At 29.8% G+C, this 1,788-nt stretch overlaps 1 protein-coding gene across 1 annotated transcript; it reads right to left on the bottom strand.

Moving 5' to 3' along the window:
* Window positions 1-854: 854 nt before the first annotated feature.
* LOC110106958 lies at window positions 855-1,305 on the bottom strand (the record flags this gene model as incomplete). Its single annotated transcript, XM_020837065.1, has 1 exon — window positions 855-1,305. A coding segment is annotated over exon 1 (451 nt), but the record flags the coding sequence as incomplete, so codon positions are not given.
* Window positions 1,306-1,788: the final 483 nt, after the last annotated feature.

Genomic DNA, 1,788 nt, shown 5'->3' with positions numbered 1-1,788 from the left:
TAGTCTAATCTTTTTTTATCGTGTATGTAACCACTATAATAAGAATGCATGTCAGCAATGATATTAAGAGTTTTTTTTATAATTATTTACTCAATTTTTATATTTATCTAAATTTCTCAAATTAGAAAATTTTTCCAAAATAAAAAATTTGTGCTAAAATTTTTAATATATTCTTATAAATATGTACAAAATGATTAAACTATAACATACTAAAAGTTACATGGTGGAAGTTTGCTAAACAAATATATTACAATTTTTTTTTATTTTGATAAAATTTAAATTTTATATTTATAAAATATAAAATGCACAAAATCATTAAAATAATAGGTAGTGTAATGATAGTGTATCTCTAGACGAGCAAATTTTGTAATTGGACCAACATATAAAAATAATAGTACGACCCGCAAACCTTTAGTTTCTCTCCCTTTCTCCTCCCTTTTCTTCTCATTTCTCTTTTCTCTTATCAGACTAAAATAAAATGGGATGAAAATGGCCATTTAAAAACTTTTATAAGTGGAATGATATTTTTATAATAAAATATATTAACGATATAAATATAATTATGCAATTATTTAAATTTTGGCATAAAATCCTTTTTTTTTAAGAAAGCATGAATGCTAGAATAAAAAAATTGAAGCAAATTACAATTTAGTAATATCCGACTCCTCCTCTAACAGTTTAATAAAGGAAGGAAGGATATAGTTCCAAGTTTCATCATCCAAAAAAAAAAAAAGATTTAAAACAAGCAAAATTGGCACAAATATCTGCTAGCTTATTTCTCTCCCTATCAACACAAGTAAAGATAACATAATTGAAATTTTTAATAAAAGAGAGATCAATAGCACTTTTGTTACCTGTATCCATTTCTTTCTTGATGAGATTGACAACATTTTTGTTACCCCCTTCCATAATCAAGCCTTTGTAATCCAACATCCATTCTTTGATTATGTGCTTTAAAGAAGTGATTGCTTGAAGTTCTAATGCAGCTGAATCCCAATGAATGAGATTATTACCGAAAGCCAAAAGTAGTCTGCCATGATGATCTCTAAATACTCCTCCTATACCCACCTTATATGATTTGTGTAGAGCTGCATCTATGTTGACTTTGATCCAATCAGGTGGAGGAGGGTGCCAAGAATTGAACAACCTAGTTGATTGATTAACATCCTCGAAGCCTGAATTTGAAAATATATGGTTTTTGAAAGCTGCTGTGTAACTAACAGTCTCAGAAGCTGTAAATAACGGACTGGGATTGTTCTTCTCTTGAACAAACTGAATTCTTGCTCTCCATGATAGATAAATCATATTACAAAATAGATTTATCATCCATAAGCATTATTTATTAAGCCAACTATAGCAATTTTCCACAGAAGAAAAGGCAGCGAATCCAAATCCCCAATGGTTCAAAATATCAAACACCTCAAATAATGTTTTGCAACTGCGTACTATGTGGTCTAGATCTTCTACCTCCACACAACCTCTAGGACATTTATCAAATCCTAGTAATCTTCTATAGCATAGAAATTTGTTTGTTGGTATTGCATTATTGAAAATTCTCCACCAGAATAATTTAATTCTAGGATTTAGTTTGGCTATGCTGTACCAAAACAGAGAATTATCATCAGAATTTTCATTTTCCATAGCTTCAGAAGCGAAGCCTGTTATCGTTTTCCAAGATAAATTGTGAATGAGCTATGTTCTATCTTCTTCAATGTCAGAATGAATCTCCATAGCAGAAATGAGCAGCACCAATGTTGCGGATCTATGGCTTATGATTTTGATGATAGC

Source organism: Dendrobium catenatum, unplaced genomic scaffold, assembly GCF_001605985.2.
Source record: "Dendrobium catenatum unplaced genomic scaffold, ASM160598v2 original_scaffold_226204, whole genome shotgun sequence".
NCBI classification, from domain to species: Eukaryota; Viridiplantae; Streptophyta; class Magnoliopsida; order Asparagales; family Orchidaceae; genus Dendrobium; species Dendrobium catenatum.
This window is presented reverse-complemented; position numbering and strand designations above follow the sequence as displayed.